This window comes from Haliaeetus leucocephalus, unplaced genomic scaffold (assembly GCF_000737465.1).
Source record: "Haliaeetus leucocephalus isolate CR32 unplaced genomic scaffold, Haliaeetus_leucocephalus-4.0 Scaffold702, whole genome shotgun sequence".
Classification (NCBI taxonomy): Eukaryota; Metazoa; Chordata; class Aves; order Accipitriformes; family Accipitridae; genus Haliaeetus; species Haliaeetus leucocephalus.
The window spans coordinates 6,048,916-6,067,746 of NW_010973138.1; the positions used below are offsets into that span (position 1 = coordinate 6,048,916).

General features: G+C 39.2%; 1 protein-coding gene across 2 annotated transcripts in view; it reads left to right on the top strand.

Annotated features, from left to right (window-relative positions):
• The window catches only part of GART (phosphoribosylglycinamide formyltransferase, phosphoribosylglycinamide synthetase, phosphoribosylaminoimidazole synthetase), a 39,447-nt gene that overhangs the window by 684 nt on the left and 19,932 nt on the right, over positions 1–18,831 (top strand). Inside the window, exons 1-9 of one of the 2 annotated variants that reach the window (XM_010580391.1) lie at positions 4,709–4,735; positions 7,714–7,862; positions 11,991–12,086; positions 12,816–12,990; positions 13,674–13,785; positions 15,048–15,116; positions 17,130–17,255; positions 18,140–18,227; positions 18,619–18,704. In XM_010580391.1, coding sequence (XP_010578693.1) covers positions 7,718–7,862; positions 11,991–12,086; positions 12,816–12,990; positions 13,674–13,785; positions 15,048–15,116; positions 17,130–17,255; positions 18,140–18,227; positions 18,619–18,704 — 897 coding nt within the window. In that variant the 5' untranslated portion in view covers positions 4,709–4,735; positions 7,714–7,717. Of the gene's footprint in view, positions 1–4,708; positions 4,736–7,713; positions 7,863–11,990; positions 12,087–12,815; positions 12,991–13,673; positions 13,786–15,047; positions 15,117–17,129; positions 17,256–18,139; positions 18,228–18,618; positions 18,705–18,831 lie in introns of those variants that run through there. The other variant, XM_010580392.1, reaches the window with a different exon arrangement.

An 18,831-nucleotide genomic window follows, 5' to 3' on the forward strand; every position in this document is an offset into this window, starting at 1 on the left:
CCCCCCCCCCCCCTTCATTCTTGTTCTCACCTAGGAGCTTCTGAGACATCAATGGTGAAAGACACTGAGCACTTCCAGCTTCCTACACAGAGTTTTGAAGTGTCAAAATATAGTACTTTGAGGGTGGTTGTAAAACTTTATGATCCTATTTATTTTTAGCAGCCAAAATTGAGGTAATGTTTTGCCTAGGAAACGCACAATCCAGTCATTTGGAGGATCACACCAGGAGGCAAGTTGCTCTTGCAGAGCCTCAATTCAGGCTATGAAAGATGTATGTTTTATTCTCAGCTCTGATTCAGGCCTTCACTGTGATGCTTGGATTTCTGCAGGGGTGCACACACAGATAATAATGATTTTCTTGTTTTATTTTGTTTTATAAAGCAATCTGATACACCACTCTATATAGCCAGGTAAGAGCCAGGAATTAGTCCTAAATAAAACACATGAGCAAAAGAAGCTTATTTAAACTCAAAGCTATAACTGAAAATCGTAATTGCTACCTGATTCTGGAGGCCTCCAAACTCCTTAAGCAACTGTTCATGGTATTGAAACCTGAGGAAATTAAAGGTTCTCTAAGGCCACATTGTTTTCCTTCAGGATGAGCCTAATGCTGCCCTAGCCTAAGCTTGCACTTCTGTCATTGCATTTGGCCATTTTGCCGGTTTAGGTGCCATGGCTGTTTGGTTTTGTACCTTCCGTTGCACCAGCAGAGCCGCTGCACAATTGGCATGGTGAATTCCCTCTGGAAACTGATCCACACAGGAAAAAAACATGGAGAGAGACACGGATCTCTTCCCCTCCCCAGCCCTCATTTGATTCTCTGATCAAACTCACCCTGTGACCATAAACAGGCTGGAGCAAGAGGTAGGAATGAGCAGTTGGGTGAGAAGGTAAATTGTGCAGCAGTGTTTGCCACCGATTGCGTTATGGTCTCTCGATCAGTCAAGATGATCTGAGGGTGCAGTGCACAGGACAGCTGGTGTGATGAGCAGTTTGCTGCAGCATAACCAAGCTCTTTTCACCCTCTCTGCCTGCCTGCTTCTGCTGCTTCCCTTGTACTCTCTGTGGCGATCACTTCATCCCTGAGTGAGTTAGTTTAGCTCACTAAGCTGGCAGAAAAGTATTTCCTTTATATGTGCATATATATTTATATTTTCACTTTACTGGGTTGGTTACTCTTGTAGTGTTAGCTTTCCAGCATTACTGTCTTCCTGATCCAAGTGACTGCACAACCCTTGGCACACACAGGAGGAGAGAGGGAAGGAGAGACTGGAGGTGGAGAAGTTGGTGGGACCAATGGGAAGCTGCACTGGCAAAGGGCAGCGTGAGCCAATTGTGAAACAGCAGTCGGTGAACCTGCAGCTTGTGCGTTTCAGCCTCCAGTTCATCTCCAAGCTTGAACGGGGTCCAGCAGTTGGCAGAGGTTCACCAGGAAGGCCAGCTTGGGGCTCACCTCAAGTGTAGCTGTGTGCACTCGTAACTTGCAGCGGACTCTTAAGACATGGCTTGGCCCGCTGATGAGAGCATGAATTCAGAAAGCAGAATTGCTGGGTTCAGCCTGAGGGGGTTTGGGACCACGTAACCTGGCTGCTGGCGAGTTTGAAAGCCAGGTAAAGGACGGCAGGTTCCTGGGAGGGGGTAGGCAACAGCCTAGCTGTTAGAGTTGGGAGGAGGAAGTTCTACGGTTTGGCTTCTTTTCCAATCCGTTCTTTCAATTTTTTATCCCATTACAGGTCTATGAAAAAAACCGCATACATGGTCCTGACTGCTAGGGCTAGAAACTAACACTACACTCAATGGGGTGGCAGCCGAATTGCACAGCCTTCCCAGTTTTGTGTTTTTCCTGTGCCCTGTGAGTCTTTATTTCTTTTTCTTCTCCTCCTGCCTAACTTCTAGAGAAAAAGTGAACGTTCTCCTTTAGTACCAAGCCAAGTGATAAGAGCTCTTCTCCAGGGACTGGGGGGTGTGGGTTTGAACCTTCTCGGTGACGCTGGGCTTGAGTTCTTTGTGTTTGGGGTAAGTGCTGTCACTGCTGGGCCATTTTGTAGCCTAAGCTCTAGGAAAGGTAGGAGTTAAGGTGCTCTGGGCAAGGACCATATCTTTTGTCTAAAGAAACTTGAATGCCTGCATCAGGTTTCCTGAATCCCTGTGTTGGGAAGCTAAGGTATTTCAGCTTTTAAATAGGCTGCAGCTAAGGTTAGATGTTACATGTGCAGTGATACAATAGATTGTTGCCGCCTGAAAGGCAGGTCTTGCCCTCAAATTATTCTGCTCAGTTCTGTTGTCCCATCCATTCACTGTTAGTGTCTCTTAGACCTTGGCTGATTGCGCTCCAAGCCAGTTCAGCTTACAGAAATCTGTTTTGGATTGTTTCGGGTGTTTTTTTCCTCAGATTAGTTTTATGAAATCTCAGTGAATTGACTATGCTCAAGTCAGCACCAGAGCCAGTACAAGGAAAGGGAGAGTGTGTCTGGATTCACGACATCCCCTTTCAATGACAACAAGGTATATGAATGGGTCCAGCATTAATGCATGTGTAAATTTTTGCAGCAGAGTGTAAACCTTCTTGAGCAGTAAACCTTTTCGTGAAGGGCTGAAACACTTCGGAAGCTGCACAGTGCAACATTTTAAATATACCTATGTGTTACCATTGTCACTCCACTCTCAGCTCAGATTTTGATGAAACTAAGACACAAAAAAGTATCTTTTAAAACTACTTTGTTTTGTGGCACCTTTTTCACACAGATTTTCAAGATTTGGCTCACCAAAGCAAAACACAGTCCACCCAGGTCTCAATCATGGAGCACAGAGAAAACCAACAGCACTGGAGCTTAATTAAAAAAAAAAAAAGACACTGTCTGAAGCAGTGAGCTGCTACCAGTCATACCCTTTACTGTTTGTGCTGTATTGCATAGATCTTATTTTAATTGCACCTTTTTACTGCTTTAGTTAGGGGTGATGTAATAAAGCAATGGCTTAATACGAGACTCCACCTAGTTGAGATAAAATACTTAGGTAATTTGCACCACACACGTATGATACGAAACTGAAACTTGGGAGGAAATTGCTTAAGGATTTTCTTATAGAGTTACCTTCATAAATGCAACCAAGGAGCTGAGTTTAACAAGTCTGTGCACAGGATCAGGTCGAGAAAGAGTCAATGGCTGCTGTCCCTTCCCTCTTAATAGGGAAGGGGCAGCAGCTGAGTTAGTAGCCTCATCTCACTTCTACCTGTATTTGAAATCTCACCATGCCTTGTGGAGGAATCAGGATGGGGAAAGCTATCAGATACTGTTGGTTTTGCCTTCCTCAGGCCGTGACCTAGTGGAAGAGTTGCCCAGATTCTTGGTGAGCCCTACCTTTTGTGGAGGATAAAGGTCTCTAGGCTGATGCTCGTCCCTGCTGACTTACTACTGGCAACCTCAGGGACAGGCTCTGGAGGTCAACTTGTCTTCACTCAATCCTTGTGTCCTCTCCTCTTGGATACACAGAGTGATTAGCTTGTTTTTGCTTTCCTGTTCTTACTTCATATAAGGACCTAGTAATAGACCCTTGCCTGAAATGCCATTTGTCTTTATTTTAAAACATCTTTTAACCAAACATATCTTCCTTCTTTACAATAGCAGACAATGGTTGCTGAAGGTAATTACATACCGTGCTTTGGAATCTTTAAGGATTTCACATATTGCTTCCAAATAACCTGAGTGTGTGATAATCCTTACAGAAGAAATATCTAGCTTGTGAATGGCTTTTGGTCTTTTGAGAACAAATTTTTGACTCCTGGATTAGTCACAAAATAAAAAGAAATGTCGCCTCTTGGAATTTTTATTTTTAATGCAAGATTTTGCTGGGCAGCAGAGGGCCTAAACAACATCTTTCTATGACAGTGTGAAAAAGAAAGGCTGCCACTACTAGATTTGAGCCTCCTGAACTGGGATTGCCACCAGAAGTTCTCAAGCTACATCCCTAAATAAAAGTTGCTAGGATACCACTTGTGGGATGCACAAATAACACTGAGTTTCAAAACAAATGGCTGAAACGTATTTTTTACTCACATTTTGTTATAGGATGGTTAAATTTTATTTGAACATATGATACATGGCTTGTTCTATTTACTTGCTCCGATATAAAACTTTTTGCTGTATATTATTAATTTTTTTCAGCTGACAGTAGTATTAGAATATGTTACTTCAGGGAAAAAAAGTGAGTGATTCTTTGAGTTGCCAGCATGGTGAGTTACTTTAGCTGGCAACAGTGTCACTGGATCTTCAAGCCTGCCCTACTATTTTTAAGCAGTAGGCTTAATGGAGCATGAATGTGCATCATGCACCTTATTCTTTCATACTGTTGATATGCATAGCACTATGCATAACCTCATTTTGAGATAAAAAGAGATCTTACAATCTGATTAGTAAGTAGTTTTTGACTGCAAAAAATACCTGGGATGGGACAGAATTTATTTTACAAGTTTAGAAACAACAGGATGTGCTGCTTCTGCTCTGCAAAGTTTTTGATCCTCACTCCGAGACCATTTGCATGCAAGTTTCTGTCCCCTCTTCCCAGCTGGAATGGCTGGACTTTCCCGTTCATTGGCTAGCTGCACAGTGTCGTCAATGGGGCGGTAATATTGGGACAGGGGTACTACATTTTAACCAGAGTCTGCTTATCTCCTTTCTCTTTGCACATCTGAACTCTTGAGTACTACTTTCCTCAGATTGGCAGCACGTAGGATAGAGTAAGTATGTTCTCTGTTTGGGTTTAAATCTCTGCACTCAGTTCTGAGGTACTTGTAAGAAAATTATGTAATGTGTATAGCTCAACTTATTATTGATAAAATTGGCCTTAAAAATCAGTATTTAATGATGACTGTCTCCGGACAGCACTGAAAACATGCTTGTTTGGTTTAACTTCAATGTATGGGATAGCTGCCTGCTACATGATAAATGTTTATTCTTTTATATTGCATTCTTTTGTCCTATGTCACTGTCTTTGTCTAATTCATCCCTTTGTTGTAGCCAGTCCCTTATTGTTTTATCTTTTCTTTTTGCTTGAATTGTAATATAAAAGAGGTTTAGCATAACTTGGTGTCCCAAATGTGTATACCATAACTGATAATTTTCACCCCAACGTGGTTTTTTTTTTATTGTAAGTAATCCTAGAGTTTTGTAATTAAAACATCTCCACAACTTTGCAACATGTATATTTGTCAGTGTTGATTAGAAAGCTATAGGTCTCCCCCAGCCTGAAACTACAATTAAATTTTAACTCCAGTGTGTTTAGTTCATAGTGAACAACTCAGTGTTAATTTTTTGTATTTTATCCTTCTATTCATGTTTATTTTGTCTTTATTCTGACTGGATGTTTTGCCTAAGAGTATCACTCTCTGAACAAATCATTCCTTCATTAATGGATTAAAATATCTTAGCAAATGGCATATGAATAGCTTCTAAAACAAGTGTGGGCTCTTCCTGTTTAAAGTTTATTACAGAGGGCTTGGATTTAAAAATCAGGTTCACGGTACGCATCGCATAGGGTCCTCAGAGCAGAAGCTGTTTCCTGCATAGTCCAGGTCCTCAGGAAGGACAGGTTTCTCCAGGGTCAGAACTATCAGAGCAGCTTTATTCAAGTCGAGCTGTAGCAGCTGACCTGAGGGAGAGGCACATGCCCCTGCCTTATCAGTTGGCTGAAAATCTGCTTTATACCATGCCTTTTTGCTTTTCCCTTAGAAATGTTAGGGTTTTTTTTTTCCTTTTCTTTTCTTTTGTTTAAGATGTGCTTTGTGCTAGTCATCCTCTCTTGTCCTCCCATAGAGGAGGGGACCACAAAGGAGATCTGACTTTTCGCTGCTCTTGGAAATGAAGCTGTCACCTGCGTGTATTCAAGCTGCATCCTATGTTGGGTTTTTTTCTCTCAGCTCACCTTGGGAGGCACTGTACACATTGGCAAGCGCAGGTTCAATGACCAGCTGCTTAATGGAAGAGGCACAGGGAGTGACCAAGGGTTGCGTATTACGTGTGCTGGGATTACAACAGGGAGACTCGTTGTTCTTTTTGACCAAAACTCTTATCTGGGCTGCATTCCTCATCCCGATGAATGGGAGGTGATTCGTATAGCAGAGGGACACATCTGACCTCTTTGCTGGCCATGCAAAGCCCTTTGAATAAATTCATTTTCAGCACAAAACTGGTTTTGTTTATTCTCATGACTTAAAATGCTTAAGCCATTTTTTATAGGTTTAGATTGTTATTTTGCATATGTTAAGATTTGAAGCTTTTAGATTCTTTTTTGCAAGTAGTGCATGGTGCACTTGGGCTTAGGACCACCTGCCAATTTGTGGCTGCTCGCTTTCTGCTCCGCTGAATAGCTTCTTCAGGGACTGTTTGACTTCTGTGAATAAAACTCTCACTTTAACCAGTGCAGTGGCATTGTTTGTGTGTGTAATTTATATATGTTGGACTAATGTGACTCTTAACAGCTTACTCTTTGAATAGCTTAGGAGGCTAGCCTTTGCTTTTCAATGAACTCCAGATAAAGATATATGTATTTATTTTATAAATTATGTACTTACTTTATTTCTTTATTTACTATTTTCTGAGTTCCAGCGGGTTTTTTCAGTGTAAGTGAACTCTTCTATTCCCTTGCTGGCTGTGTGGTATCATTGTCGGGATAGCAATTCTGAGGTGACGTACATCAGTAAATATGTAGAGAATATGCATAGAAGTAAGTATGTCTTATAAAGCAAAGGCTAACTTTCAAAGCTGCTCAAAGAAAAAATTGTAATAAATATTGACATCACTCCAATATGTGTAAGTTATGTACACACACACAGATAATGACATGCGGAGGGCGAAACAATTCATGTAGTTTTTGTGACCATTTTGTTTCCAAACTGCTGAAAAGGTTTTGGACCTTTAAAATTGCTGGAAGTTTAAAATTGTAATGAAATTGCAGCCTTTGTTCATACACCTACTTTCCGCAGGCCAAGAGACTGTTAGTGTGTTTTTTCTAAAACTCAGTGGAATGGGAAAGAGGAGTGGATGTCCTGCAGGACCTTCTCAGAGCGAGCTCCTTTATTAATGACACCTGGTATTCCCTGTTGTTTGCCTCATGGTTGTTCTCTCCTAAGGAAGGACGGAGCTGGAAGTTGATTTCCCTGTCTCATTGCTCTTAGCCTTGCCTTTTCATGAAGTACTTAGAGCTCTTTCAGATAATACCTCTAAAAACTCTTGAGTGGTCCCATTCAGCTCTTAACACTGTAATACTGTGTTCATACGGTTAGTTGATCAGAAGGGCTTTGCCCTTTGCAGACTTGGATTCTCCAGGAATTTCTATAGGCTACAAATCACAGCCTGGTCACTTGTAAGGGTTTTTCATGTATTGCAGACTTCTGTATAACTTGGAGCAGTTGCCAGTCTGACTAAAGGAAAACCAGGATGGACTGCCCTGCAGGTTACTTCTGTGTTCTGGAGCGGGTCAGTTTTTGACATTTAGTTTATATCACATCTGATTAAGTCAGTTACCCATTTTCAGGTACATTTTTTTAAACCAACAAAACCCTTAGAAAAATATTGTTGCCTGAAACAAAGTGACAATTCATCTCTGTTGTGAGTTGCCTTGCACCCAGCACTTAAAACTGTGGTCTGTGAAGCTCTCGCTTTCCTAACCTCACGCGGCTAATTCTGGCTGTTTTGCTTGTGTTCTGGTTTTATGCAGACTAATGGCTGATCAGGTGCTTGTGATTGGCAGTGGAGGGAGAGAGCATGCGCTGGCCTGGAAGTTGGCTCAGTCCCCACATGTAAAGCATGTGTATGTTGCTCCAGGAAATGCAGGAACAGCTGACAATGGAAAAATTTCAAATTCAGGTAAAACAAAAAAAAATACCATTTTTAAATTTGGTAACTCAGCCAGTAAGTTGTTCTAGTCATCGATCTGAAATCACAGCTGTTAATGTGAAAAGATTATTATTATTACTGTTTTTTAAGGTTTTGGACATGTGAAATAGATCATATAGATGCAGTTAAAAAGAAAAAAATGTCTGAGCGAAGCCTTGCACAACTACCACTCATTTTATATGATCTCAGTTGTGATACCTAATTCTTTAGGTTTGGGGGTGGAGGATGCAGCCAAAACTCCATCTGCCTAATGCACGTTCCTCTGGGAATACAGCTCAGGGATAGCTGCTGTGGTTTCCACCTCCCAGCACCTAGCAGGGAAGGGGTGGTGGTTTCTCTTGGTAGGCGCTACAGTTCAACAACTAGTTGGTGAACAGCTGAAAAGTCCCTGAAGCAAATGCCAGCACCTAAAGTACTAAATTCACTATTATATTCTCAGAAGCGCATGGAAGGCCTGTGATCCCTACAACCTTTGATAGAATACTTTCTCACCTGAAATGTTCAACCATAGAAAAACATTCATTCCTTTGTCGTAGTGACCTTAAGAAGTTAAGGTTCTTTTCAAATGTTTCTCTCTTCATACTGACTGCCTGTTCTGAGCTTCTAGCTTAATATGTTAAGCTCTGCTTGGCTGTAATTGAAACTATTCATAGCTATTAGTTTTGAGAAATCAAGCTTAAGGTATTTCAAATTGAGCATCCAAAATTACGCGCTGCATTTAAAAAATACTGGTCTAAGGTGCTTGCCTGGAGGCACACAGTGAGTCAGTACAAAACCAGGGGTAATTACTCAGAGACTCCTGTCTTGTGTCCTTTACATAACAGATCCTGAATTATGTACTTTAAACAACTGGCTTACGTTTCCACTTTAAAACATGTGATAACATACGGAATTAAAGTTAACATCGTAAGCATGTGAACGTGAATTATATACATCAATTTTCTGCATATATATTTCTATGTGAGTAAAATCTTTTTTTGTTGCTATCTCATGTGGAAACATGAATCCTGTCAGATTCTTATACAGCAGGTAATTATCGTATTTAATTCCATTGGAATGCTGAATTACAGGCTGTTTAAATAACTTTGTCCTTAATTTCTTTGACTAGTCACAGTATTTTAAGTAGTTTTTTGTTCTATTTGGCCTCTGAGCAGAGGGCGCAAGGAAGAGCCTGACAGGAAAGTCATACCTTTCCTTCTCATCCCAGGAAGTCAAACAAAAATCTTTACCCTTGTGCTAAATGGAGTCAGTGCCAGTCTGTATGGCCTGCAGAATGTTAATTTCAGTATTTTTTTACAAGCAGCATCTTTTAAAAACTGCTGTGCTTTTCTCTCACCTTGTTACTCCATAAAAAATACTTCACCCTCAACAGTGGAAAATATTTGAGCACGTGCATAATAATACTTGAGCCAGGTCCATGAAATCTACCATGTGTACTATAATTTTTTTTTCCTAGACTATGCGCTTACACGTACTTTGGGAGAGAAATCCTCAGGGGAGGAAGAATCTAGAATTTGTGAAGAGTTTGACTTCTTTGGATTTTAAGGAAACGATTTGTCTTACCTGCTCAGGCACTTTAGTCCTACCACTGGGGTCTAGATTTTAACTCGGGAGAAAATGGAAAACAGCTTTACAGAAGCATGTAAGCCCTATTGTGTGAGCCTGGACAAAGACGTCTGTGAAACTGCTACCATTGTTCCTGTTTTTTTGGTATAATTAAGATTTGGCTCTGCAAGTTCATTCTCCCTTCATGGTTCATGAGATTGCCTTTAATTAGCATTGCAACTCTGGTTCTCAGATGATTTCTGAAACATAAAAAGGTGAGCTTAAAATTATAAATAACCTTAAATCCTTCAAACCTTGCCTGTATCTAAGTCAAAAGAAGTTTTCATGGTTAATTTGAGTCAGTAATCGTTTCTGACAATAAAGACAGATTTAGGTTGAGTGATTAAATATAGTTTTATATTCAATTTATATTTAATTAGCAGGGCAATTTTGATGCCAGAAACATACAGAATGGCTTGCTGAATCCAGAGATAGTCATATACATGTCTGGGAATGGACTTTAGCATCCTGACACCTCCTTCCATCATATTTTAGCTCTCAGTGTAACTTATACTCTTAACTTTAAGCTCTAGCTTTGAAAACCTTGGTCCAAGGTCCTTCTGGCTAGTGTGAAAGGAATGTTTAGCTGTCATTTTGAGAAATGAAACACAGCTACAAGAATGTCCCCTTTCAGTCTACATCCTGAGGAAAATGATGTTTGGGGGGAAAGTTAAAATTACATATTAACAATGTGATTTATTCCTTTCCGTTTGTTACTAGGACGTTTCCACATGTAAATCTCGTGCCATAATCACTGTTCATATCACTAGTAGATCAGACCTGCGGCAAGACAATTTGGGATGAAAAGCACAATCACTTTATGGGCTCTTTCCTTTCCCTGCACCCCTTTGCATGGATTAAGCTCGCAGGGAACAGGGATCGTCCCTTTTCAGTTGCCCACCAGACCTCCCACTCTCTTTAGTCAGGATCTGCTGTTCTCCAGCTGCTTTCACAACAGCCCCACGGGACTGAAAGACAATATTGACCTTTATGTTAATCAGTACTTCAAAGCCAAGGGTGTTACGCTTTTGTTTCTGCTGTCTTGTGAGCCAGAAGTCAATTGGCATAAATTGCACATGGAAGTCAAAGGCCTTTGCTACTCCTTACTTACAAATGTTGGTGGAACAAAATAATTGAACCATTAAATAGGTATCAAGGAGGTAATTTTTATTCATGTTTAGTCTGTTTTTTTCCCCCACTCCACCCAAACAGGGTAAATCTGTAACCAAAACGTGGGTTTCAGATAGTTGCTTTTATGCCATCTCTTAGGCAGAAATAGCAGCTTCTCTTGTGAAAGCAGGCAATTTATTCATATAGGATGACAGGAGCTCAGAGGGCACCAACACAGAATTGTGTCTGTTTGTCCAGCAGAAGCTGCTGTATCACTGCCTCTCCTTTCTCTCTCCTCACTTCCCTGTAAACCAGCTGGAAGAGACCATCAGCTCCTGTCACGGTACGGTCACTAACAGGAGATTACGGACAAAACTTTAAGTAGTCCAGCTGCGCAGAGGGTGTGTTGTGCTGTACTGTGCTCCCTTTGCCAGCTTCATGCCCTGATGCGTTAGTCTCCTCCCTGCAGGGGCAGCCAATCCACGCCGGACTGCGCTCACTGCTTTTTGGGCTCTCTCTGGGTTCATGCTCCCATCCTCTATAGACCTTGGCTTTATTTACTCTTGATAAAAGCAGTGGAATTGCACTGTGTTGCGTAATTTTTTTTATCATGAGACTTGACATTATTGTCTTTCATGCAAGCTTTTTCTTTTGTTTACACAGTTTTTGGCATTCCACGTGTCGTCATATTAAATGTTTGTTTATGGAAAGATAATGGTTGTAAAAAACTAAGACCAAATATCCTCACCCATAATTACAGCACCTGTCCTTATTAAGTTCAGCCTAATGTAAGAAAAAATGTTCAGATTCCCCTTTGTTTCAGTGGGATCAGTTTAGTGCAGCAATTTTTAGCTGGCACTACAGAAAGAAGGAAAAAAGAAAAGAAACCAGTTGCAATCCTACCACCAGCCACTTGTTCCTGTCCCCTGCACCACGCTGGCATGAACAGGTGTAAAGCTTCATGGTGACCCTACTCAGGGAAGAGACTGGCTGAAAAATGTGGTTTTTGCTTGTGAGTTATTTTTCATGTGGATCTTTTGCAATGCTTCTTGTGCTGGCAAATAGGATGTTCCTAGAGATGAGACCAGTGTACTCTATGGCAGTGTTGGAGAACCACAAAATTTTTTTCTCACCTTCAAGAGCAAGGTGGGTTGACAATACATGTGGAACCACAGCCTTTGCCTCGGGGTTTGGTGGTGTATTTTGGTCTAAGCCTTGCATGTAAGTCTATGTATTAGTGTATGCCTCACTCTTCCAGATTCACAGTGACCTGCCATTCAAAAATGTGAGACTGGTGAAAATGCTTCTTCAGTGTTATGTGATAAATAAGTGCTAAGCAACAGTAATGAATGCAGTCTTATTGCCCTTTTGTATCTTCAACAGCTGTTTCAGTCAGCAATCATGGTGCACTTGCCCAGTTCTGCAGAGATCAGGAGATCAGGCTGGTTGTGGTTGGTCCAGAGGTTCCTCTTGCTGCTGGTAAGAGAAAGCAAGCTAAAAATCATAGCCTTCATAATTTAGGAAGAAAAGTAAATTTTAGTCCCCATCTTCTGTGCACCACTCAACAGTATCTGAATGTCTTCAACAGGAATGGAAACAGATCCTCCTTGGCAGTTTCCCTGAAATTCAGGGTTGTGCTGTGACGAAAATTAATTTCTGAAGGGTATTGTGTGAGCAATATAACAGTTAAAATATCCTTAGATGTTCGTTTTCTTTTTAAGTGCTTGGGATTAGTAAAAGAGGTATCAAAGTGTTTCCATAAAGGAACCTTAACTAGGCTTTTGATTTTCCTATGGAATTTTTATTTTTTGAAACAATAGTAATTTGAGACTTGGTAAAAAAAAATATTTATAAACATGCTGATAATTTTTCTGTTTTAATCTTTTACATGATCAACAATTGTCATCTTCCCAAAAGACTAATGTCAACTTTTTAGCTAAAAGCTAGAATAAAACAAGGAGGGATTGTCATCTCTTACCAAATGCCGCATATATTCTTAGCCCCAGATATTGCAGGGTTAGCTGCTCCTGATTACAGTTAAGAATGCATCTAAGGCCCATCTGGTAGAACAGGCACTTGGTAGATTTGTATGGCTTACCATTCCTGACATACTTGTTCCAACAAATCAGTGCATCTGTAGTCGTGGACTACCTGACTCCTGTAAATCATCTGGTGATTTATAAAATTTTTTCATGTTGTCATTTTTAGGAATTGTTGATGACTTGACAGCAGCTGGAGTAAGGTGTTTTGGTCCAACAGCAAAGGCAGCTCAGCTGGAGTCCAGTAAGAGCTTTACCAAAGCCTTTTTGGATCGTCATGAGATCCCAACTGCGAGATGGAAATCTTTTAGTGATCCTAAAGCAGCATGTAGTTTTATTAACAGGTAAAATTCTTATCCTTTTAGAAATTTTTTTTACAGCAATGTGCAGTGTGCTAGGTATCCAAAACAAACAATCAAATGGTTACTTCTGTATCAATACTTTTGGCTGTGATAGAACATCTGTAAAGGTTTTAAAGGATAATCTAACATGACATTATCACACTGCAATAAGTCTGATAATTAAATGGTTCTTATTTATTGTTCTAAAATGAAAATAAATTCCAGTGTTCAGTTTACAGGAGGATATAGGACAAGCTTTTTTTTTTTTTTCAAAATGCCTGCTGTGGAAACACAGCTTGCAATCTGATAGTCATATGTTCTGCCGCCCTTGTTCCTTTTCTCAACGAATATAAATTCTGCATTGGAGACTTACTTGGCAAATGATGGATCTATCTACTCATGAGAATACAATCCAGGTGACCCAAAAATGATACAACAATAAATTATTAAAAGGAAAGCAACCTTTCAGAACAGTAATGAAATTCAGTGATGGGGAAAAAACCAGGAAGCAGAAATGCTTCACAAGCATAGAATAACAAGAGAAGCCTGGTTTTTATTTGTATGTTATTCAATAAGGTAAAATGGTTGCTATGAAAACTGATAAGTATTTTGATCTTTCAACTATTGAAATGTTCAAAATGCCTACAGAGTGTTTACTGTTGAATCTCTCTTCTCTGTCTTTGAAGTGCAAACTTCCCTGCTTTAGTTGTAAAAGCTAGTGGCCTGGCAGCTGGCAAAGGAGTAATTGTGGCTTCAAACAAGGAAGAAGCCTGCAAAGCTGTTACTGAAATCATGCAGGTGAGTAGAAATGTCATGCACTAACTGGAGGAGTTCTTACACAAAATAAGTTAACTGTCTTAGAGTCTCAAAGATATTCTTTATTTCTATGTAATAGGAACTTGGCTAAAAGACGTCAATTCTTTTACCATTATTTGGACAGCTATGAAGCTCTGTCATATTTATCGCTTAAGGCAGGGTACTCTTCTTAGGCAAAGTTCCTGTAGGCTGAAATAAAAACATTCTTAATGAAAACCCACATTTATTTCCATATGGTTTTCCCTTTTTTTTTCCTTTTTTACCACTTGAGGCTGCTGCAATCAAACAGGTACTACAGTGCTGTAATATTAACACTGTGATTGAGCTGGATCTTGACAAGCAACATCAGCTTTAGGACTCCAGTCACACAGAACTTAAATGTGTAGTAAAATGCCAGTGGAATTATTTCAAGTTAAGTATACATTTAGGTAGGATATTAAAAAAATATATTAGGACCATCAAAATCTGAAGAGAAGCAAAATGAAGCAATGTCATCTGAACAGTTAAGAACATAGAGCTGGAAAATACGACACATAAAGGTCAGGTCTTCAGCTGGTGCCAGCAGCACAGCATCTACAATTCAGTGGAGCTATGTTGATCATAGGAGATGTTATCTGACACACTTGTATTTCAAGAGTCAGAATATAGGGTCTGCACTCACATTTTGTTGTGTGTGTATGTCTGTGTATGGTTATTGGACAAATATATGTCTTAACATGTGGCCCAGCGTCTTGGAACAAAAAACCCATATGTTAGAGAGTCTTGTAGACATGCAAAATTATCTCGTCGGTGTGGGTTGGTTGTTCTTAATTGCCTAAATATGCAGTCAGTGTTCAAACGTTGCATTGGAATATGACAATATTGCCTGCTTCCAATGTAGTCTATAGAATTGTACTTTCTTGTAAAGTAAAAGTTCAGATTATAGACTCGACAGTCATTGTTATTAGTCTCAGTATCATGGGTGCAAACTTCAGAAGATAGAGCATGAGGAATTGCTCAGTAAGTCATAAATATAATTTGCAATTTAAAAATATTTAAGCATAAAATCTGGATTTATTTAAGAATAAACAGAAAAGAGGAGCAAAGATTTTACTATTGCTGACATACCCAGGGTGGAGAATGGATTAATAGTCTCAAAACTGTGCTGCATTTTTCTTCCTGTGTTAAAAATACTTTTTCTTGTTGCATTTTGAATAGTTTAAAATAACTGAAACAGAAATAAAGAGGTTTTGTTTTTACTGTAGGATAAGACTTTTGGCACAGCTGGGGAAACTGTTGTTGTTGAAGAACTTCTTGAAGGAGAAGAAGTTTCTGTAAGTGTGCATCTCACTGTAACACTTTGACTATACCTGTTCTAAACTATTTAGGAAACACTATGGAAGTACCTACAGCAGGGATGTGTAGGATTTATTACTTAAATTAAAAATAGTTATCTGTTTATAAATAAAATTGTATTAATTAAAGACAGCTGTGTTAAGAACCAAACTTCCTGCAGTCTGTTAAAATAATTCAAATTAAATAAAATAACTCAAACAGTAATCAGCTGTTGCCACATGGGGAAAAAAAAATCAAACCTTAAAAATTTTGAGTGTCACTGAGCACGTAGTTCCGTGTTGTGATTTCTCTGACAGCAAAGACAGTATAAGATGTCCCTTCCCCTCCACATTGCTACCTCTTCACTGCTTTTTGCCTTTGATTCAGTTATACTGGTTACCTGCTCATGAAGCTACAACCTAAAGACCTTTTTTCAAAGAAATCAACACCACCACCTTGCATGTTTTCTGTGTTCTGGTTTAGAGCCTAGTGCCATTTGAATCAGTACAAGTAACAGGATGGTGAAGTGCACAGCAAGGCAAGGGATGCTTGGGAGTAAGGGAGGATGGAGACTTACTTTTATCAGCTTTGCTGATGAAGGGAATATGTTGAACTGCATCATGAGGGAGCAGTAAACTCCTTTGGAGCAAGGGAACAATCAACTCAAGACAGGTGCAGGCAGGATCCTCTTTAACCAGTTTCATTGCCAGAGATACTGCAATGTGAAAGTGCACCTGGGGGTGAAGGACCTGGAACCAAAGGATGTTGAATGTTTTGACAGTGTTGGTTTACTCTGGAGATGTAGAGAGAACATCTCCTTCATTTTAAGTTGATTCAGCTCCTTCATTTAAAAAAGTATATCTGATTTTATTAGCAGAGTGTGAAGGAGAAAAGGAGAATGAAAGCCTAGGTTTTGAAGTGGCAGAGCAACTTGACACCTGCATCACAGAAAGTAGAACAGCCAAGTATCAGCTCAGGTTCCCGAGTCCTGGAGCTGAAATTGACTTATGCTGGATGTTGTGAACATTCATCTTGGAGGTGGTGGTATTTATAAAGTAAGCGATCATCTCCAACTGTTGCCAATCTTTGCATAGTCTGGTTTCCTGCCCGATATTTAGAAATTATATGTGCAGATATTGGTCATCCTTATTCATTCCTGGTTGGCTTGACCTTTTTAGGAACTAAGGGGTTATCCAGATCTTCATTCTCTGGTGGAAAATATGTAATGCTCTTAATTAATCCTTAAAATACTAGCAGACTTACTGTAATATAACACAATAATATAAACATGCAGTTTACAGGGTTTTTTTCTATGATGACTGACAGCAATGAAGAAAACATACTGCTTACCTTGCCTGACAAAATAATTCACCTTCCACAAATGACCATAGTTTTTAACATATTAATATTTTGGCATTTTGGGGTTTTGTAGGGGAATCCTTGCTTGTTTTTTAATTAGCATTATGTTTTTGAGTACTGCTAGCAGTAGTCCAGACAGTGAACATTATCATCCAGTTGCAGGGGATGCCAGCAGGCTTGTTATTATGAAGATGTTGAGGATAAAAACATCTGCTGTATAAGTAATTTATAAATAATTCCAAAGTAAATAGTTTTATCAACAAGGAAAAGGAAATCTTGAAAGGAATCTAATGCCTTCCTTCCAGGTCAAGGGGGAGGAAGGGGGAGGGAAGAAGTAGCTTCCGTCATGGAGTATTTAAATTTTTTTCTAACCTTTTGAGTATTTCTTCTCAGTACAGCTACTGATGGTATAATTTTTCATATGTTCTATTAAAGGTAATTTCTGTAGGAAGGTCATACAAAATGAGACATTGCTTCCTGAGAGAAAAGGGAAATGTTTAGAATACTGTAGTTCGTTTTATCACAGAGACAGAATTTATACTCTTAAATATCCTTTTGCAACACTGAACATCAAATATATTTGCACTTTTTGCACTTTGATTTTAATCACACACTGGAATTTTAATTATTCTCCTTGTTTTATTCTCCTCTAGTGCTTATGTTTCACTGATGGTGTCACAATTGCTCCCATGCCTCCGGCCCAGGACCACAAGCGATTAATGGATGGAGATGAAGGGCCTAACACTGGAGGGATGGGAGCTTATTCCCCAGCACCTCAGGTAAAAATGTATTGATAAGGAGACATTTCACTACAGCTGTACTACAGCTCTAGTATTGAAAGCATGTGTGAATTTTTAGTTCCACCATGATGAACAGGAGAGAGTGGACTCTCCTGGATGGAAGGAGTTGCCTAGAACAAACATAGTCAAGTAAAGTCCATAACTTGATAATTTTTTTTCTCTAAAGAGGAGGATATTTCTACTGAAATGCTTTTAATTATGAAGGTGGAAGTGTTGCTATTTCTGCAACCTTGTATTATGATTTGTTTTTTTTAGTGTTATGAAATACTGATCATTAGAACCAAGTGCTTAAAACCACATTTTTATCTTGTGCTGAACTAAGCTACTGAGGAATTTTTGCTGTAGCTTAAGGTAGTTTGGTTTCTGTTTGGGAAGTAACTTCTGTTTGCAAAAGGACTTACTTTGCTTTCTCTTCACCTATGTCATAGCCAGTGATTTTTCTTTTTTTATTTCAAAAAAATAAGGGGTTTGTTCCTCTATACTGCTATTAATTTTGTTTATTGAATAAAATTTGATCATTCATCACTATACTTTCCAACTGTGATTTGTCTTTGGGAGGCCTTATCTAAATTTCAGTATGTCTGTGCAAATGGTTTGTTCCAGTGAAGCCAGTGGGATTGCTTGCACATGTAGATCTAAGAATGGAAAAGTGTCTGAAGAAATGCAAATAGTTGTCTTAATGCTGTGGTATGTTGTCTGTGGAGAGAGAAAAAACTATTAGCTTTCCTTTGCATGAAACATTTTGGAGTGAGCAAGAGACCATTCAAGTGTTCTGCTTGGCTCTTAAAAACACTAGCCATCACAGTGGGAAAAATCATGCATTCCCTTTTTACAAACACTGTTTTCTAATCCTGTTTTATTAGATTTCTAAAGATTTACTGGAGAAAATAAGAGATACTATTCTTCAGAAAACTGTTGATGGCATGAGGAAAGAAGGTGTCCCCTATTTTGGTATGTACATAAGTTTGGGGGTTTTAATCATAAGGAGAAAGACTTTTTTTTTTTACTTTGTCCTCTTTGTAGGCCTAATTCACACTGTAAGTTAAGGAAGATAACTTTGATTTATTTGGAAACTGGGTTTGGTATAGTGGCTTGATTTAGAGTCCACTGAAATCAATGGATGTCATTTCACTCATGGTGGATAATCATCAAGTAAGGAAGAACAGAAAAGAAAATATTTGAAAATAAGCTGCAAATTGTAACCACAACTATTCCTCAAGTGTTAACATCCTACCTTTAAATGAGCACAGGTGGCATCCTTTTTAAGACTATTATGCATAGATGCAAAACAAATGACCTATGCAGTTGCTTAGATAGTCTTTTATACAATTTTTTATTCTAGGTGTGCTTTATGCTGGATTAATGCTTACCAAAGATGGACCTAAAGTTCTTGAGTTTAACTGCAGATTTGGTGACCCAGAATGTCAGGTGAGTTATTTTGTAGGTAGATACAGTTTGGCATTATGGGAGAAGAAAAGTCAGTTACCATCTACCATTATCCTTAACTTTCAGATGAATAATTAGCTAATTGTACTGAGATTTAAAATGTTTGGTT